The sequence below is a fragment of the Suricata suricatta genome, chromosome 9, assembly GCF_006229205.1.
Source record: "Suricata suricatta isolate VVHF042 chromosome 9, meerkat_22Aug2017_6uvM2_HiC, whole genome shotgun sequence".
Taxonomy (NCBI): Eukaryota; Metazoa; Chordata; class Mammalia; order Carnivora; family Herpestidae; genus Suricata; species Suricata suricatta.
The window spans coordinates 109,508,072-109,528,836 of record NC_043708.1 but is presented as its reverse complement, the minus strand read 5'-3'; the positions used below and the strand labels follow the sequence as shown (position 1 = coordinate 109,528,836).

Here is a 20,765-nt window from a genome sequence, read left to right as displayed (position 1 = left end):
GCAGGATTGTAAATACAGGTAGTGGCATACATCTTCACACTGAATTCTTATTATACGTCTGTGAAGAAAAGTTACTACCCTCATTTTTTAGATGAGAAAAGTTAAGCTTATAAAGGTTAAATAAATTGTTTATAAAACAAATAAGCAGATTCTAGTCTTCTTAGTGTTCTTTCGACTCCTTCACTGCTTGTATTCAGAAACCTTACACTTTGCTCACAAATGAAATGCCAAAAAATTACATTCTCCAAGAATCTTCCTTTCAAATATTCCCCAGATTTATTCTGTGCAGTCCAAATCACTGCTCTCCCTTTCGTCCAGGCCATACCTACCACATGACTAGTTTAACTACCTGATTTGTCTCGCTGACTTTGTTTCTTCTCCTCTTCTATGTAGTGCTCATAAACTACTAAGAAAAGCTATTTAATAAAATCACAGTGCACACTTGCTCAGGAGTCTAAAATGGTCTCTTCTTAACTGATTATGTCCAAATTCTTACTGGCATTATGACATCTGGCTCCAAACTTCCTCTTTATTATAATCTCTTACTAACTCCTACCAAAACTCGGGGCCAGTTAAGCCAGCTTTCTTACTTTCCCATCCTTCAAACACCAGACAGACAAATTAAATTGGATCCTCCTTGCATCTCTTCTCTCTTTATATATACTTGCCTTATCTTCCTGCCTGACAATTTAATTTTAAATTGAAGTGACAGATTCTCATTAAAAACAAAAGTATATATAGTTTAAAAAGATCTGAAAGTCCCAGTTTTTCTCTCTCCTCAAAGTATGTCCTTCCCTGACACCTAACTGTACCACATACTGATCCGTATCTTACCAGATCTTTCCATGTCAGCGTTTCTCAATGTCAGCACCAGTGAGCTGCTGGGCAGGATGATGCTTTGTTGGAAGGGGCTATCCCGCACACGGCAGGACATTTACCAGCATCTGCAGCTACTTCTCATCAATGTCAGTAAGCATCTTCTCATCTCAGTTTTAATAACCAAAAATGTCACCAGACATTGCCCAATGTCTGAGGGAGTGGGGCAAACTGCCTGTTTGAGAATCACTGCTCTAAACATTTACATACACATCAAAATATACAGACACATCATTAAAAAATTCCTGTAGCATATTTCATGTGGATATGCATATACTAACTATGTGTTCATTTCTCCATGAATGGGCATTTCCTTACATTCCTTTTTTCATTCTTACAAACAATGCTATAATAAACATTTTTATGAGTGCCCTAGGCATACCTGTAAGCTATAGGACATCTCGAAGTGTAATTGTTGGATTGATGGGTATATACATTAAAAAGACAAAAAAAGTCATGCCAAATCACTTTCTCTGAAGGCTCCTCTTACACTGCCATTGAAAGTCTAAAGAGGATTTCTTCCCAGCATTTAACTTGCTTTTAACACTATATATTATCAATTTAAACTTTGCCAACCTTGTAAGTGAAAACTGACTGCACTTTTTATATTATTACATTGTATCTCCAAGACCACAAGTGATGGCAAAACCTGTTTTTAACTTTCACAGGCTTTCCATTAGCTTCTGTTAATCATCCACTTGTACCATTTGCCTCTTGGGAGTATCTGTCTTTCAGGTATGACTTACAGGAGTTCTATATATAGATTGAATAGCAATATTATCTTTTATAAATGTTACCAAACTTCCCCCCAGCTTCTCACTTGATGGTTTGATTTTATGATATTTTATTACATGGAATTTTACATTGTATAATAAGCTTTGTCAATCTTTCCTGTTGTGGCTTTTGGATTTCCTGTCTTCCTTTAAAAGGCCTTTCATACTCAAATGATAAAACAGTTGCTGAATTTTCTTCTAATATATTTATAAGCTTTAAAATCTCTTCATCTATCTATAATTTATTGTCATGCATAATATAAGACAGAGTTGTGTAACTTCCATTCTTTCCATCAAATGGGGTCAATTATCCCAACAAGACTTCTTGAATAAACTATTACTTCTCCATTGACTGAAATAAATGTATTCCCTGGACAAGTATTTATTTAGAGCTACTATATGCCAGGCCCTGTTCCAGGTGCTGGTCATATTCTATTGAAATGACAGACACTAGACATTGGTTAATTAAGAGAGAAAATTTCAGAGTGTTCTGTGTTCTGGAAACTAAAGCAGAAAGACAAAACAGGGTGACCTGACAGCAATGGTGTTCTGGTCAACGTGTAATAACCAGTTCTGGTTTGCAGCACTTGTCCCAGCGAGTTCTCATGTCATGCCCCGTTCTGAGCTACCAAGTCGTCACGGGTTTGCAAAATTTCCTGAAAACTTAACAACTGGCTTGGAAGCAAGCTGGCTGCAGAATGCCTCTGTTTGACAGGGCCGGTGGGGCTAAGCTGGGTGGATATTCATGGAAGGTCTATGGAGGTGTCATCTGAAGATGACCAAGATGACCAGTAGTAAGAAGCCAGAAACAGCTGTAGGGAAATGTATTTCTGGTAGAAGAAACAGCAATGAGGAAAGGACCTATATGGAAGAAATTTGTTATTCTGAGGAATTACTAAGTGGTTTTTCCTTTTGTGAAAGATTATGAAATTAGCAAGGAGATGTGAAAGACCACTGGAGGCATTTTAACAGAGATGCCATTCAGTAGTAATGTCTTGCCTTTTTGTGTCTAGAACCATGTTTATTTACCTTTGTAATGCCCAAAAAAATCTGGTACAGTGTCCAGATAAACATATTCTAGGAGAAGCTCCATCTCTCTCCAACTGGCTCAAATGAGGTCACTCAGACTTCTCAAAAGTATTAAGTCAAGGGGTTATGATTAAGGTTCCAATACTTGCGGAACTTGACAGTCTAGTTATTAAATACAATATGTACCAGATGTAAGTACCATGGTAGAAACACAAGCTTTATTTCATCTGTGAGGGCCCTAGCCCAAACAGAGATTTTAGCTTTCTTATTTTGATATGAATAAAGAAATCTACTTGGCAATGCTAAGAATATGCAGCACACAGCTTGGTTCTTCCCAAAGGTGTTATAATTTGGTTGGGAAAATAACACAAATATACATAAAATGGAAGAGTAACAACTAATGGCGGCATATGACCCTATGTTATCATAATTAAGTGCCAATATTAGTGGCAGAAATGCATATGAGAGAAAGGTTATGTGAAAAGGGTAGAGAAAAATGCATGAGGACTTCATGGGGCTTAATCTGGGCCACAAAAGATTTACTGACTTCAGCTTCAGTTGGGAAAGGGGGAAGTGACTGAAGAGAACACACGTAAAGAAAGGCAGCATAGTGATAGGCAGTCTAATGACTGGTTTCATCAGAAAGTGAATTAAACTGGAAGGTGAGGCAAGTAAGGCTGGACAGATAAAATAAAGCTGGACTATATGTAAAGAGGCCTGGGGATTCTGGAAAATCTCCTATAAGCAATGGAGAAGCAATGTGAGCTCCTAAAACAGATGGAGATGGAGAGGAATTTAATGAAAACACAGGAAAATTAGCTACTAATTACTCTGTGTCATCAAGAAACCCCCTGGAGCTCGGCAGCCCACATCCACATAGGCATGCAGGCAAATATTCATTTATGATGACTTCCACAAATTAAGTCTACCTTAATTTCTAAATCTGAATGTTCTAAGTAAGCCACATCCTACAGGCTGTGCTGACTGAGTCTTATGCAAAAGAATAGTCCTTGTCACTTTTTAGTACTTCTAACTAAAAAGCTCTATCTATACCCTCTCCCCACATCATTCTAGGGAGGCAGGAAAAAACACCAGTACTTGAGTGTGTCTGGGATAAGTTTTAATGACCTAAAATTGGGAAATATGCATCTCAGTGATCATATTTTCTGGACTGAAAATTGGTACAGATTCTGCAAAACAAAGAGCCAGGGGTGAGCATTACTGGCCTGGGGCAGACCAAGATGGAACCAACTGGCTCCAGACACACAGACACTTACCTAACAATCCCCTCCTTGGTGTAGAAGACAGAATAGGTAAGGTTGTCCCCGTGAGGGTCTGATGCAGGTGTCCGCCATGTCAGTTTGATGAAGCGGGTAGAGACCAGGGAGGCCACGACATCCCGAGGAGCTGAAGGCAGTGGTCCCGTTGTGGCTGGTGCTAGATGGTCAGTAGTGGCACTGGTCAGTGAAGTGGGAGGTAATGTTGGGATGGCAACATCTTGTCATGTGCAAACATTGGGGAATATGAAGGGCAAACCACGACGGTTTTAAAAAAGAGAACAGAAAAACAAAAAACAAAAAAGAAATAAACAAAACCACGATGGGAAATAAAATAAAATGAATGAACATAAAAAAGGCCATTAAACTGAAGGCTAACATGCAGGCCAGGGGTAACTACTGAAAACTAATGGGCTCTATTCAAGACACATCACTGTAGAGCAAGCAGACTTTTTGGTCACTATAATGGTTGTGGGCAGGGACAGGCAGGGTGATAGCTGAGAATAAAACATCTCACAGAAGGACACAGCAGTGACCAAATAATTTTCTTTAATCCTGAAAGCAGCATGCAACATCTTCAAACTTTCACGTAGAAGTCTCATTGATCGATAAAACCTCAGTATTTTTAGCTACCTTATCAAATATGGAATAACATGTGTAGCATGGAGGAGCCTAGGTACTCTCGGCAGAGGCCCAGGCTACCTTGAGCCTTACAACAGAGCTGTGGGTCTTCAGCTCTGCCAGAGTTTTAAGAGCCACATCTTTAACTTCAGGCTAGTATTAAACTCTGCTCTCTGTAATCTGGCAATCCCCAGGGAAGTCTGACAACCTTCCTCACTTCACTAATATTTCACTTGCTATCTTTATCAATTCACTTAACTATAACAGTATAAAAACATGAATCAAAAATTCCAAAACCATAAAAATACCAACACTTAGGTAGCTCATCTGTTTGTTACAGTCCTCTCTGCAATATGTATTACCACGGCTTGCAGACCTCAGGAACTGGGTGGGATAAATGAAGCAAAGGCAGGTCAAAGCTCGGCTTGGCAAGAGCCTCTGTTCGTGTATTTGTAGTGATTGGTAACTTTATTACCCACTGAGGCAGTCCATTCTGGTGCTGGACACTTCTGATTTTCCTAATAGTGAACCTAAAATCTCCTTCATCTTGGGACCAGAAAGTATAAGGATAATTTCACAATTTTTAACTGAACTACTTCATCAGAATTCTGTCAAAACCTTAATGGGGAAATTAGGAGAAGAGAGGCAGAGAGGAAAACAAGAAAATTCTGGAAGCTGGTTTTCAATGAAATGGTAGATCAACCATCTTCAGAAAAGGTCTGTGAATTGCAAGAGAATCTAAAGTGAGGCAGTTAAATAAATACGCCAGATTGAATGAGTTCTCTAAGGGAAAGTACAGAGGAAGACCAACCTAAAGTCACTATTGAGGTGGGGCAGGGGCAAAAGTCATCCAACAGCTATCATTTCTACATGGCACTCTGGTTCTTTATATGGACTTGCTGAATCCTTACAACTCCTCTAAGAAAAATTTTATCTCTATCTTCTATTTAGAGACTGATATTTATAAAGGCTAAACCACTCATCCTAGGTCACAGACGGTAAGTGACGGAGTGTAAAAAATCAACTTTGATTTCTAGTTCAAGAGGCCTCTGCATTTAGCCAATAGGAGCTCTACTCCTGCTGTGCCTCTTACTAACGGTGACCTCTCGTGCACGTCACTTACTCTCTCTTTTCCCTTCCTTCTGAGAAAGTACTTTGGAGAGAACAGAGTGCTGTCAGAATGTAAGACCATGAAGTCACAGCCACAGTCACAGAAGATATAAGTCCACACTTCGCTGACATAGGCGTCAATATTGTAAGAAAGTTACAGCTGAAGGGCCTCTAAGGCCTCATTCTTATCCCTGATGCTTGAACAGATGTGCTGCCTCAGAGAAAAGAATACCTCTTCTTCAGAGCTTTCAGAGTTCTTTTTCATGTGCAGTGCCAGTTTGTTTACCCAACAACCCTATGAGGTAGGATGGGAATGACAGGATTAGATGTTGAGGTGAAGGTTAGAAAGCAGTCGAGGACACCATCAAAACCCTAGAGGAGAAAGCAGGAAACAATCTCTTTGACCTCAGCCACAGCAATTTCTTACTTGACACATATTCAAAGGCAAGGGAATCAAGTGCAAAAATGAACTATTGGGACCTCAAGATAAAAAGCTTCTGCACGGCAAAGGAAACAATCAATAAAATAGGCAACCGACGGAATGGAAAAAGATAGTGGCAAATGACATATTGGATAAAGGGCTAGTATCCAAAATCTATAAGGAACTCACCAAATTCCACACCTGAAAAATAAATAATCCAGTGAAGAAATGGGCAAAAGACATGAACAGACACTTCTCCAAAGAGGACATCCAGATGGCCATCAGACACATGAAATGGTCTTCAATGTCACTCATCATCAGGGAAACACAAATCAAAATCACACTGAGATACCACCTCATGCTGGTTAGAGTAGCTAAAATGAACACATCAGGAGACTATAGATGCTGGTGAGGATGTGGAAAAGCAAGCACCCTCCCACACTGTTGGTGGGAATGCAAACTAGTGCAGCTGCTCTGGAAAACAGTGTGGAGGTTCCTCAAAAAATTAACAATAGAACTCCCCTATGACCCAGCAATAGCACTGCTAGGAATTTACCTAAGGGATACAGGAGTGCTGATGCATAGGGGCACATGTACCCCAATGTTCATAGCAGCACTTTCAACAAAAGCCAAATCATGGCAGAAGCCTAAATGTCCATCAGCTGACAAATGGATCAAGAAGATGAGGTTTATATATAAATGGAATACTACATGGCAATGAGAAAGAATGAAATCTGGCCATTCATAACAACGTGGATGTAACTTGAGGATGTTATGCTAAGTGAAATAAGTCAGGTAGAAAGATACCATATATTTTCACTCATTTGGGGAACAGAAGAAACTTAACAGAGGACCATAGGGAAGGGGAAGGGGAAAAATAGTTAAGGAGAGGGAGGGAGGCAAACCGTAAGAGACTCTTAAATACTGAGAACAAACTGTGGGTTGATGGGGGCAGGGGAGAGGGAAAATGGGTGATGGGCATGGAGGAGGGCACTTGCTGGGATGAGCACTGGGTGTTATATGGAAACCAACTTGACAATAAACTGTAATAAAAAAAATAAAGAAATAAAAAAAGAAGGAGTCAAGGACTCTCAGGTTTCTGGCTTGGGAGAATGGGTGGTAGGGGGTGTCATTCATAGAGAATGGCAACATTAAAAGAGACTAGAGACTGCGGGAGAGATGGCAAATCTGGTTCTGAATATGCTGTGGCCAGAATGATCCAACATGTGCCAGAGAACACGTTTAAGAAGCAACTAGAAATATGAATATCTGACTATTATAAAATTAAGTCACTAAAAACCTTTAGAGGGAAATGGTTCAAAGAGTAGCCTGAATACAGTCTTGCTTTGTTGCCTCATTTCTGTGCCTATCCAGAAACACACTAAGTAAAAGCTGCCTCCAAACCTGACCCGACCCACTAAGCTAAATTTTTCCCAACTATCTGCTGGCTGGAGAGGAAAGGAAATTTATAATGTGAGAGGCAGTATAGCATACTGGAAAAAGCCCAGGATTTCAAGTACAAAGACCTTATGTTCATAACTTGACTCTGCCACTTCCTAATAATATGAAGTTGGGCATGTCTCTCTGATCTCAGTTTCCTTGTCTATAACTAGAAACGCTCCCCACCCATGTCCCAGGCTGATGTGCAACACATGAATATCATCAATAAGAAAAGTGTATGTGGAAGCACTGGGTGCGTCCCCGCATTGAGCTTGAGTTGGTGCCAGAAAAATCTAAGTATAAAGGCAACCAGGAGAGGTATGTAAGCAGGAAGACCAGGTGCTACAAGGAATGGGTGATAACTAAGAACTGGTCAGACAATTAGCCTACGGAACTTCTAGGGCACACATCTGTAAGCTTTTAATGGCACTTCCCACTTATGTTTTTCACGTTCACAATCATGGTAATCTGTAAGCTCCTTGAGGACAATCTGTATCTGTTTCCTCTTGGCATCACGCATTGTGCATGTGTATGTTTACCTTAGATAATCAATAAATGTGTATCTATTGAACTAATAAGTGGAAAAAGATTCAAGGAGAATGTTAGTGCAACTGGGACCAGTGTTTCTAGAAACTCATCACAGAGACACACAAATATTTTAATCTTTTAAGCTGATACAAAGTACATACAAATATAATGATGTTATATAACCATTTGCTATGCAATAAAATAAATAAAAGTGCAAATAATAGCAGATCATTGTAAATGATTCCTAGTTAACTATGGGGAAAACCCATGTCCATTGTGGTCCTAGTGTTTTACACCCGCTTTCTCCAAGTTGGTTCTCCTGCTGCTATTCCATGTTCTAGCTGGCCAGGTAAGAGAAAGGGTCTTATGTGATCACAGACAATCAGACAGTAAAGTTACACCAGGATCAATGGCAAAATGATATAGATTGGGACTTTAGACTTCTAGCATGATGTTGAGGATGTCAACACATGCTCTTCCCCAAAAGCAACTATAAAGCTGTACAAAACTGTCAAAAACTGGGAACTTGACAAAGGCATACAACAAACCAAGAAGCATTTATTCATGAAAATTACCATAGTTCAGGTAAGAATAGTAAGTCTGTGTGTGCCAACTCTTGCCTGGGGCTGTTCCAAGCTCCCCAGCTCTGTTGGAGTAGTTGTTCAACCAGGGTACGGCAGGCCCCAGAAGCTAATGGCCCTGCTGCTGCCGTCAGCAGGGCTCAGCCAGTGTAGAGCACTGCCAACCAATGTGGCAATCTTGGTGGAAAGTGAAAAGGAAGGGCCAGTGCTTCTGCTAGCGTGAGACTGTGATCTGGGGGCAAACCGCAGATGAGAGATGGGCTGGATTTAATAGGGAGTTTGGTGAGGTGAAAAACATTAAGAAGGTTTGAGAAGCTCACCACATAACCCAGAAGACTGAAAGCCATGTGTATGTACAGTAGAGCCAAGAAGAGGTCTAGGCAGCCCACATATCCTCAGCCAGCGGAACCTATGTGTTCATTCAGAGAAGTGAGAGAGCCCCGCAGAAAGCAAAAGCTGAGGCAGACGAAAAAATGGCTTTGAACTTTGAATGCACTGCCCATCCACTCACAGATCCATCAGCTAAGAGTGGAAGGCTTAATGGCTTGACATATTTGAGCACAACTTCTGACTGATATTTGACTAAACGCTAATAAATACAGTCAAGGTTACCCTAGAAATCCAGGCTTAAAAATAAAAGCAAAATAATAAAAAACAAAAGCTGAGCAGAAACATCGGTGGTCACACAGTGTGGGGAAGATGGATGTCGCAGATTTAGTCCAGACAAGCTATTACACTAACAAAACAAGAACAGCTGGGGGGCCAGCGAGGAGGGGTGGAGGAGTCAGAACCCACAGTTCCTATAACATGCTATCAAAATATCCAATACTCAACAAACAACGAAGAGATATGCAAAGAAACAAAGTGTGACTTATACTCAGAGGCTAACATAAAAAATAGTTAATAAAAAGGTCTTGCGGCCTTAGATATGAGATTGAACAAAGACTTCAGAGGAGCTGTTAAAAATATGTTCAAAGAACTAAAGGAAACTGTCAGGAACTATGCAGGGTCTGAGACTTAACTGACTTTTGAGCCAACAAGACAGCCTATTACTGTTTCGTGGGCACTGACAAAAACACAAGTCTCACATTAGAGACAAAGAACTTCATTACTCAGGGCAAGGGCAATGGTCAGAGCTTCTGGTTTGTTTTCATCAGTTCTCCATGCCCCCTCAGGTGCCATAAAGGCAATGTAAAGGCCCAGGATGGATGCCTACACCTGCAGCAGGTTGTAACAGAAGAAGATCCCTGAACTTGGGGGATTTACCACTTTTATCTTATCATATGTTATCTTATCAGAAACAAATGAAAAATTATGGGATACAGCTAGTAAAGCAATGTTTAAAGGGAAATTTAAATACTTTTATCAGAAGAGAAGCTTCATATAAATAATCTCCTATTTAGTGAAGAGTGCAGATCTGAAGCATTCTCTCATACATACACACAAAATAACCAGGTAAGGGGATGGGTGTATTAATTAACTTGTTAACTTAATTGTGGGAATCCTTTCACAAGTATACATGTATCAAATCATCATGTTGGACACCTCAAATATATTACCATTTGTCAGTCATACCTCAATAAAGCTGGGAAAAATTAAATTGAAAAATATTTTAGCCAAGTTCTTTATTAAAAAAAAAGACACAAGACTAGGAAATTAATAGAAGATATAAACTACCTAAATCAAGAATCAAATAAGGGACAATACTACCAACCCTATAGACTGGTAAGTTATAAGGTAAAATTATGAACAAATTTATATCAATAAATCAGATAACTCAGAGGAAACAGAAAAATTCCCAGAAAAACAAAAATGACCAAACCTACTCATGAAGAAACACAAAACCTGGGCAGAACTAAAACAAAAAGAGGCATTTAATTAGTAATTAAAAATCTTCCTACATGGACCAGTCTAAGCCCACATGGCTACACTGGCAAATGCTATGAAATATTTAAAACAAGAAATAAAATTAATCCTTTGTAATTCTCTCAGAAAATAGAAGAGAAACACTTATAGCTCATTCTGTGAGGCCAATATTATTCAAATATCAAAGCCAAAGGAAAAGAAACTAGGGATCAATATCCCTCATGATCACAGATACAATAACCTTTAATGAAACACTAGCAAACCGTATTTAGTAGCATATTAAAAGGATTCTATGTATGGCCAAGTAGGATTTATCATAGGAATTCTGGACTAGTTTAATATCCAAAAATCAATGTAATACACCATATTAAGAGACAAAAAAGAATAAATGATCACCTTCATAAATGCAGAAAACGTTATTTGACAAAATCGAACACCTACCTATTCATGATAAAAACTCTCAGCCAACTAAGAACAGAAGTTCTTCATCCTGAAAAACCTATACTGAAATTATACTAAATGATTAAAAAGTAAATGCTTTTCCTCTAAGGTTGGATACAAGACAAAGGTGTCAGCTCTCATTTCTTATATTAAGCATTGTACGGAAAGTTCTAGCCAGTGCAGGAAGGTGGGAAAAAGAGAAAAAGTAAATAAAGGTGCCTGGGTGTCTCGGGCATTAAGCATCTGACTTCAGCTTAGGTCATGAGCCACGGCTGGTGAGTTTCGAGTCCCACACTGGGTGAGCCCTGCTTCGGATGAGGCCCGCTTCAGGTGAACAATGTTTCTCTCTCTCTCTGCCCCTCCTGGGTTTCTCTCTCTCTCTCTCTCTCTTTCTCCCCCCTGCTCACTTGCACCCTATCTCGCTCCCAAACAACAACACAACACAACACAAAAACCCTACTAAAATTAATGTTTAGCAAGGTCATAGAATACAAAGTCAGTATACAAAAACCAACTCTATTCCTATAAACTAGGAAGGAACAATCCAAAAATGGAATTAAGAAAATAACTGCATTCATGAGAGCATCAAAAAAGAACAAAATATTTAGGAATAAACTTAACAAAGGAAGTGTACGATTTATACTCTCAAAACTACAACACATTGCTGAGAGAAATTAAACAACATCTAAAATAAAAATATCTAACTGAAAAGAAAATTTAAATAAATAATGTTCATGGATTAGAGGACAATGTTGTTACAATTAGAAGCTGCTTCTAAAATGTTACAGAAAGCCAAAAGGCCTGGAAAGCCAAATCAATTCTGAAAAAGAAGAGAAGGGCTGGAGGACTTGCATTACCCCATTTCAAAACTTACAACACAGCTCCAGGAATCAAGACAGTCTGGGACTGGCACATGGACAGGAATACAGATCAGTGAAAGAGAACTGAGAGTCCACAAATCATCCCCTGAGTTTGCGGTTTGTTGATTTTTGGCCAAGGTGTCAAGAATTTTTTATGTGGAAAGAAGAGTCTTTCCAACAACCAGTGCTAGTACAACTATCTATCCGTGTGCAAAGGAATGATCTTAGATCAGTTATCCAAAGGCCTCATAGACTTAATGGAAGAATGAAAACTTCTGGAAGAAAATAGAGGAGGAAGTCTTTGTGTCTTAGGTGAGAAATGTGTTCTTAGATATGACAACAAAAAGCACAAGACATAAAAGAAAAAACGGATACAGTGCATTCTAATAAAAATAAAAACTTCATTTTAAGAAAAACACAACTAAGTAAGTGACAAACTAATCCACAGACTGGCAAGAATTATTTCCAAATCATACATCTGATAAAGAACTTGAATATACAAGTCAGAACATATATGTAGGGCCAGAGTAGAAAATGAACTCTTATAAATCAATAACAACAACAAATAACCCAATTTAAAAATGGGCAAAAGACGTTGACATTTCACCAAAGAAAATGTAAGAACTGCTAATAAACACATGAAAATGCTCAAACACCATTAGTCATTAGGGAAATGTACCTTAAAACACAATGACACATTCACTAGACTATATATAATCAAAAAGGGTGTAAGTAGGTATTGCTCAACACAAGAGCTGGTGAGGAAATGAAGCACTGGAATCCTCACACGTGGTTGGTGGGAATGTATTAAGTCTTCTAACTGATGAATGTGAATTGTCTCCATTTATTACTTAGATCTTTAATTTCTTTCAAAAATGCTCTATAGTTTTCAGAGCATAATTTTATATTTCTTTTGTTAATTTACTATTTTATTCTTTTTGAAATTGTTCACTTCTAAGTATACAGAAACACAAATGATTTTTGTGTACTGATATTGACTCTTGTTGACCTCATTTATTAGTTCTAATAGTTTAATCTTATGATTTTGTATATACATGATGAAGTCATATATAGAGTTTTACTGGTAGTTTCTTAAAAAGTTAAACATAGACCTAGCATATGCTCCAGAAATTCTACCCTTAGAATCCACCCGAGAGAAATGAAAACAAATGTACCCACAAGGATTTATACATGAATGTTCATAGTATCATTATTCAGAATACTAAAAAACTAGAAACAACCCAAGTCTCTACCCACTGGTACGGTATATCTCTATAAAAGATCTTATTCAGCAATAAAGAGATACAAAATACTGATACATGCCACAATGTGGATGATTTCAAAAATATTACCCTAATGGAAAAAAAAAACAGTGGTAAAAGACTACATATTACATAATTCCATTTGTATGTAAAAGAACTACAAAAGACACTTTTATAGCAATAGAATACAAATAACTAATTATCTGTAGCTAGGGACAAGAGTAAGTTTTGACTGCAAACAGAGATTAAGTGATTTGGGGGGATGGAAATGTTCTGTATCTACGCTATGATGATGACTACACAGGTCTGTAAATTCACTAAGAATTACTAAAGTATACACTTACAATGCATCAATTTTATTGTTTGTAAATCATACTACAATAAATTCACTAAAAAGAATGAAATGGCTTAACCTGGCCATCTGGAACTATCAAACATACTTTTTTCTGGTGTATAGTTAAAATAGTTACCGAGTTACAAAAGTAATAGTGACAGAATCCTAGGACATTTCTGTTGCTCAAAACATCAGAGCTTAAAACCAACCTATTCTGAAGTCTTCACAAAAAAATAAAGTATCCAGTAATTACTCAAAGATTTTACAAATGCCAGTTAGTCGTGAAGGGTCCCAAAGCATAAGTGAAATCTTTCTTTTAAAAAAAGAAGTCTGATTCTATTAAGAGTTATGCTGCTTCCTTTCCCTTCTGCCACCAAAGTTCTCTCCTGAAAATAAAAGATCCCGTCACATCACTACCCCAGGTGAGCTACAGAATGAAGTCCAAACGCCTCAGTACAGGGTCAAGGTCCTACATGCCATGCTCTAGGTCTGCCTGGCTACTGCACAAGGATGGGCTGCTCAGCGTTTGCGCCTGTGTTCACACTGCTACTATACTCAGAGCAGTAAACACCATGTACATCGGACGCAAGTCAAAGGCAACTAGGAAACAGGTTTGAGAAAAGGTATCAAACTTTCAAAATCTGAACATCAAAAAAGCTGTTAGCTTTGACCTGCTGCTCAAACTCCTGGCAGCAGCTTCACAGTGGCACGTTCACAGAAACCTAACGACCTCCATAGGCTCTCAAGTGGAACTAACTGATCTGTGCGGGACTGAAGGATTATATTCCTCCTGATGTAGTATGCTACTTGAGGAAATCATCAGAGATATTTTCATTTTTCTGAGAAATCATTTTCAAAACCCAGCTACACTGTGGTTGCTGGATCCAGTTTTAATGATACATTAGATTTGTGTTTGATGATGTGTCACTTTTGGTAGTTTATAATTATGAGTTTAACCAATACATCTATGCACCGAAAACAGTTTCTAGGTAGAGATCATTAGCTTCTGTGCTGGGCATGCTGCCCTCAGTTAAGTGGAACCAATTATCCTCATCTGACACCCACTCATACCAGCCAAGTGAGCTGTGAATAGGCACATAAGTTTTCTTTTGAAATCCAAATTTTGTTCCTTTTTCATAATCTTTCTTTCTTACCTTTTGAAGGAGTTCAGAAGGTTTTGAAGGTATCTTGGGAAAAATTTCTATCTTTAAAGCCATTCATTTCCTTGCATAAAGGAATTTACTAAATTGGTATTTCCCAGGAACGTTCATAGCAGCATTAGTCAAAATTCATTGTTCAAAACTGAGCCAGATTAACATGGTGATTATTGCTCTAAACATAACAGCAATGTCAACAAAAGTACAGTTCTACAAAGAATTTCTTTTGGGAGAAGTTAACAAGTATACCATAAAAGAGGAGAACAATCATATTTGTGAGAGTGTGCAGATCTGTCATGAGTTTTAGTATATGAAAGATTCCCAGCAATTCTATAGGAGAGGATGGTGTTAACCTAGACTTTCCCATTTTTACATGATCATGAAATCTGTTTCCCCCAAACCACAATCCAGTTTGGGGAATCTTTAATAATACCCGAGATGGTGTCTAGCAGGCAGTTCTTTCAAAGAGCCTGTCTGAAATCCAGTCATTGTTCAACTACTTCTTTAGGCAGTCTATTTCATATTTTTATTTAAGAACCAAAATGTAATAAGCTTGTTATAAAAGTAATTTATACAATATAGAAGTATACAAAGCCAAAAGATTTAAGTTCCACTTTTCATCATCACCAAAATACTACTGGGAACGGTTTGGTTCATATTCTCCCAATATTTTCCTCTTCAATTATACTATATACACATAAATATGAGAATAAAATGCTACCAAAAACGCTGTGCTGCAAACTGCTGTATGGTGTAATACGTCTTTAAGAGCTTCCCTGGTCAGTATGTAAAAGCAAACCTCATTATTCCCAACTGCTGCCCACTGTTCTACAATACAAACATATCACAATTAATTTAATCATTTCCTTATTATTACTTAGATTTACACGAATTCCATTATTTATTTATTTTGGCTATTATGGACGATGATGGAAACTTTCCTGTCCATGTATCTTTGTCCACACGTGTAAATATTTCTGTAAGATGGATTCTTAGAAGTGAAATGCGGAGCCAAAGGTTTGTGTATTTGAATGCTTCAGAGGAGATGCCAAATAATCTTCTGAAATTCTATTTTGGCCTCAGTTTTAGGACAGAGGGCCAAATATACTTGTGGGCCCACCACTTTATAAATACCTTCAAACAACAAACAGGAGAAGAAATACGAACACAAACTCCATTCTGAACCATATTAAGAGATACCTGTAATCACACTCCAAAACATATGCAAGGAGAAAGTGGACAGATTAATTAATGGAGCAGAGTTGAACCAAGTACTCCGAGAGAGACAGACTGATGAGACTCAAACAAACTGGCCTTGAAGAACTGGCAGCACTTCGGGAGACAGGGATGATGGGGCACAAAGGGATTAGGAGGATTCAACCTTCAGCTCACCCCTTGGAGACAAGAGGTTTACACACAGGAGAAACTAAATCAGAGAGGCTCTGGGCTCACAGGTAACCAACAAGGGGATTAAGACCACATACTAAAATGTGAAACTCCCTGGCACTCTCCTTAGCAAGTTCCAGAAGGCTGGCAACCAGGCTTCCGGTCACTAGGCAGGAGAGTGAAGCATTCCTTTCTGGATAAGCTGAACAGCAGAGAAGATTTACAAATATTGCTATTTGGTAAAGCAAGAATAACAAAAAAAGAATGACTTGGAGCACCTGTGTGGCTCAGTGGGTTAAGCATCTGACACTTGAGCTCAGGGTTGTGAGTTCAAGCCCTGCACTAGGTGTGGAGCCTACTTAAAAAAAAGAAGAATGACTACCCAATTGTTCTATAATAAAACCTAGCAGTTAAAAGACTTTATCTCGGGGCGCCTGGGTGGCTCAGTCGGTTAAGCGTCCAGCTTTGGCTCAGGTCATGATCTCACGGTTCGTGGGTTTGAGCCCTGTGTTGGGCTCTGTGCTGACAGCTCAGAGCCTGGAGCCTGCTTCAGATTCTGTGTCTCCCTCTCTCTCTGATCCTCCCCTGCTCCAGCTGTCTCTGTCTCTCAAAAATAAATTTAAAAAACATTTAAAAACATTTAAAAAAAAAGACTTTATCTCAAAAGCTTAAGGGAAAACAGGATATCTGCATAGTCTCAAGGTATATCTCCGATAATACCTATTAATTACAAAAAGAAAAATGGAGAAATCTGACCAATACCACCTTAACTACATGATCAAGCTGACATTACCAAATAACAAGACATCTTGGTATAATACCACCCTGATATGGATATGTTGCAAAGGGCACATCAATTCTGTAGTATGTGTCAAAAAAAAAATTCATAACCTTAATGTACTCCTTAACCTAAGTAATCAATATTGAGAAGATTCCAGGTAAATGAAAATTAAGAATATACAAAATATCTGATCCATACTTTTCTAAAGAGTCAAAAGAGTCAAGGGCATGAAAGACAAAAGGATAGTCACAGACCAAAGAGACTAAGGAGATATAACTAAATGCACTGTGAGACCCAAAACTGGATCCTTGAACAGGAAAAGGAAATTAGTGGAAAAACTGGTAAAATAAGAATAAAGGTCATTATTAATAGTTGTTTATGTCAATTTCTTAGTTTTGTTTATTGTATAGTGGTTATTTAAGATGTTAACACTAGGGGCACTTGGGTGGCTCAGTCTGTTAAGTGACTTCAGCTCGGGTCATGATCTCCTGGTTTGTGGGTTCGAGCCCTGTGTCAAGATCTGTGCCTGCTTCAGATTCTGTGTCCCTCTCTTTCTCTGCCCTTCCCCTGCTCATGCTCTGTCTCTCTCCATCTCTCAAAAATAAATAAACATTAAAAAAAAAAATGTTCACTCTAGATGAAGTTGGGTGGGAAATATACTATGAGAGCTCTCTGTCCTCTTTCTGACACTTTTGCAATTCTAAAATTACTTTGTAAAGTGTTTTAAAAACTGCTTTCATATAAATAGAGCTTTCAATATTTTTTAATACCATACTCTTAAATATGAATGAACTAAGACTACTTTGAAGTATTTGAGGGTAGTCGTCTTCTTTTGATTAAAAGTTGCCAGTTCTTTCTTCTATTCCCTTTAAAATATAGTTTCAAAACCTTCCTATAAACTCTTAAAACAAAGTGGCCAAAACATAAATAAGAATACTATATATTTGTCATTGTATTCAAAGGTTGAAATAGACTCTTGGCATTCGTTATCATATTGATGAGACCAACTGAGCTACCAATAACCTAAAGACCATACAATATCAAATGTAATAAGTTTATTTTGCTATCCTATATAGCACTTACGTAATTGTTTAAAATTAATTATATACTGCCTGTATAGGGCTAAGAATGTTCCAAATGTGTGGATCTACATTAATAGTGATTATATTAGTATTAACTTATGTGAACCTTTAGGCACAGTTCAACAAGATAGTTGAAGAGAGAAATGTGTACTTGTTAGCATCACTGATTTTCCTTAAATTTCTTTTTCTGGCAAGCTTCTGCTCTTTTAAGTGTTCCTTATGATATTGTGTCCTTCTGTACTCAAATTCCCATTTAGTTATTACATTTCCATTTCTTTACTGAGCCACCATTTGTTCCCTCAGTGTGTTCATGTTTTCCTTTATGTCCTTGAACATACTCATAAAAGCTACTTGTGTGCTAATGCCATTTCTGAGTTTGTTTTCTACTGAATTTTTTCCCTAGGTTAATTGTTAACCTTTTCCTTTCCTTTCCTCTTCTCTCTCCTTTCCCTGTTCTCCTCTATTTTCTTTCCTCTCCTCCCCATTCTGTCCTCCATCCCTCTCTTTTCCTTTCTTTGCCTCTCAATTAATTGTGATTATATGTTACATATTATGTATGCTAACCTGTTGGTTATTTGGATTTTGTTGTATTCCTTAGTAGAGTGTTGAACTTTTTCTGGCTGGCAGTTACCTCACAGATCAACATGTTCCTTTCAAGATCTGTTTTAAACTGTTACTGATGGTTCTACAGTAGCCTTGTATTTAGAGCTATATTAGCCCTACTCTCAAAATACAGCTTTTCTGTAGTCACCACTGAAGACCTGGGGTGTTCAGTAAGTTCTTTCTACTCTGACTGGATAGAATATAAACATTTCTCAACAATGTGTATGCTCTAAGAATTTTCCAGCTCTCTAGTAATTGTTCTTTCCTTAGTAGATGTTCTTTTTTAAATTTGTAGAGTTTTGCTCTGTGTATGTGCAGTTTAGTATTCATCAGTAAAAGACTCAAGGGGAACCCTATACAGCTTTCTTGAGGTTCTCTGCACATCTCATTTCTCTCCACTGGACTGCTCCCCAAATTCCACTTATTTTTCTCACCCTAAACTCTGATCTCTGAGCTCATTGAGACTGCTAGTCTGCTTGATCTTTAGATCAAGAGAGCTAGTCCAGTACTAGTGACTCTTTCATGGCTAGAAATATAAGTTCCAAGTACTTTCAAGATATTATGATAGTTAGAGAAGGGCCTGGGTCGTGGCTCAGTTGGTTAAGCATTGGTTAAGCATCTGACTCTTGATTTAGGCTCAGGTCATGATCCCAGGGTTGCTGGACTGAGCCCCATATGGGGTTCCATGCTGACCATGGTCTGCTTAAGAGTCTCTCTGTCTCCCTCTACCCTCTTCCCTGCCTGTGCGCATGCTCTAATTTAAAAAAAAAAAAAAAAAAAAGTTAAAAACTAAAAAACTGTTAAAAAAAGATATTACAATATTTAAAAATACTCTTTCAAAGTACCACTGCAATAAAAACCACTGTATTAAAAATACTTCTAAGCTCCAGTCATTACAGAAAACATTTACTTTTAGTTAAATTGCTATGTTCATTAGTTTCCTTTGTAGAAACTAGAATCTTCTATAATTCCATAAACATTTATTTAGTGACTGAATACATAAATAGAAACAAAACACCTGAGAATAAAAATATGTAATTGTGGAGTTATGAAAGATTTTAAAATATGAAATGATATCATAAAGAAAACTTGAAGCTGAATTTCTAAAGAGAACTTAGTTTACATGAAAATAAAGACTTTTAACTATACCAAAACAAGCGGCTCTCCCTAAATTCTAAGACAAAGTAAAAGTAATACCCTTATTAGACAAAAAAGGCCAGGATGATGTCTGTGTAGATATAAGTAAACATACGCTGTTCAACTTCCAAATTATTCTCAAACTATTTTTTTTTAATATGTAAAAGTTTCACCCAACTAATTTTTCAAATAAAGCTAGATGCATTCAACACTAATTCCACAAAATAAGCTTTCAAACTTTCTTACTAATTTTGAATTCTTATAAGGTTATACATTTCCAATCCCATTACACTGTTAACAACGTAGCTGGCTCCCAGTTAGGGCTAACAAAGTATTCAATATTTAGTGCCAAAGAAGCCTAAACTGAAACTCTGGATTTCTGAACAAAAAGGAAATTGCTCTGTGGTTACACAGAAGTGCTTCCTACACTTCTGCTCCCAGTGAGGATTCTGAGAATGGATGTAGGAATGACCAGGCTGAAGAGTGTCACCACTTCAAGAGCAAGAACAACAAACACCTGTCTTACTGATGAATGGGGCACTAGATTCTTATAAAAGTTCAGTGCACAATTACTCAACTTGTAATTCTTTTCTACATCTTGTCTAATCTTATACTTTAAGTCTAATTTGCAAAAACAAAAAACAAAAACAAAAACAAAAAACAACTTAGTGAAAGCACCCTGGCATTTCAGAAAGCATCTATAATATAAATGTCATCATAACACCAGTAGGCCAAAGAGACAACATATTTTCATAATTGCCATTGGAAAATCAATCAAAATTGCAATAAATGCTTGTCCCATTTCTAAATTATCATAAAAATATATGCATGAATGTTCAAGTATCTCAGAATTCATCCCTAACATTTCTCTATTGGGTCCTACTCCACAATTCTGACTGAGAAATTAATTTCCTCCTCCCACTGTAAACAGCCCAAAGAAAGCAATCAAAAAACCTTGAGAAGCACAGCAAAACAACAAGAGTCCAATAAAACAACTGTTCCTTCAGATTAAAGACATTCAAATGAAGCATTTACACTCGACAGGGAAACAACAATTACATTAGACTATTAATCATAGCACTTTATTAAAAAGAAAAACTACCAGAATGTGAGAAGAGCTACAAATTATTTGCTCCTGAGAGTAATCCATCACAAAAGGAGCCACTGAAAAATATGTGGCAGTTACAATGACTTCAAAGC

At 37.7% G+C, this 20,765-nt stretch overlaps 1 protein-coding gene across 1 annotated transcript in view; it reads right to left on the bottom strand.

Annotated features, from left to right (window-relative positions):
* NEO1 (neogenin 1) overlaps nucleotides 1-20,765 on the bottom strand; it is a 222,861-nt gene that overhangs the window by 63,096 nt on the left and 139,000 nt on the right. Inside the window, exon 12 of the mRNA XM_029952270.1 lies at nucleotides 3,956-4,175. Coding sequence (XP_029808130.1) covers nucleotides 3,956-4,175 — 220 coding nt within the window. The remainder of the gene's footprint in view (nucleotides 1-3,955; nucleotides 4,176-20,765) is intronic.